A 1,166-nucleotide genomic window follows, 5' to 3' on the forward strand; every position below is an offset into this window, starting at 1 on the left:
TTTAAACTATCAACATAATGATCTACGACCTTTGAAAAACCGTTTACATAAGATTGTATAGGTTTATATATATCCTTAACTAATGAACAGTGTTTTTTGGCAAAATGTATTTTCAAATCATTTTTAAGTTTCTCTTCTTCTTTTTTATCAACATAATTAATTATTTCTATGCCTTCATTGGATAAATTGTCTTGTGGAATGGCACAAGGATTTTTTTCAGGATTATGAGGTTCATCCCAATTACAGATGTCAAGGTCTCTATGAGGATAATTAGAATTATTTGGGTCCCTTATGTATTGATCTTCTTTCTCTGCTAAAACTCTTGTATCTCTTCTATTGAACGTGTTATGGAATTTATTTTTATTATATATCGATTTGGATGATATGTTCTAAGAAAGTAATGTAAAGGGATAAATAAAGAAATATGTGCTTATATATAGGTAGTTATTATGGATAGAAATACAAAATCATTATTTTTATGTAGGGATAACATAATTTTTTATCATTTTATGTAGAGCAATACAAATATAGGTGTACATGAATAAATCAATAAATAAATCAATAAATAAATAAATAAATATATATATATATATATATATATATATACAGAAAATATAAACTTACATGCTTTGCACTCTTTAAAATCCATATGAAAAGGGAGAATACCATAAGTTCCAATAAAAAAAGGAACGATTTTGCTTTACTTTTACTTTGGAATTTCATTAATCTTCTTTTATTTTTAGTCCTCACATTTTGATCTATACTTCCATAGTTCCTTTCAGATAAAAAGTTCTTAGTTTGAATTAATTTTTTATTCATCATTTTATATTTTTTGATTTTTTTTCTTAAATAAAATAATATATCATGTTAATTTGAAAAAAAAAACAAAAGAAAATAATTAAATAAATAAAATATATATAAATATAAATATAAATATATATATATATATATATATTATAGATATATTTTTTTGGGAACCAAAAAAAAAAGAAAAGGAAAAAACATTAAATAATATAATAATAAAATATTATTTTAAGATATTATAATATACTTGTGTTGATATAACAAAAAAAAAAAAAAAAAAGAAGAAAAAATAATAAAATGAAATGAAATTTAAAAGAATATATATATATTAAAAGAAAAAAAATAATTATATATTTCCAATA

General features: G+C 20.1%; 1 protein-coding gene across 1 annotated transcript; it reads right to left on the reverse strand.

Moving 5' to 3' along the window:
- Positions 1-822, reverse strand: PRSY57_0005700 (putative exported protein; the record flags this gene model as incomplete). Its single annotated transcript, XM_012906075.2, has 2 exons — positions 1-389; positions 625-822. Coding segments are annotated over 2 exons (587 nt in total), but the record flags the coding sequence as incomplete, so codon positions are not given.
- Positions 823-1,166: the final 344 nt, after the last annotated feature.

The sequence above is a fragment of the Plasmodium reichenowi genome, assembly GCF_001601855.1.
Source record: "Plasmodium reichenowi strain SY57 chromosome Unknown, whole genome shotgun sequence".
NCBI classification, from domain to species: Eukaryota; Apicomplexa; class Aconoidasida; order Haemosporida; family Plasmodiidae; genus Plasmodium; species Plasmodium reichenowi.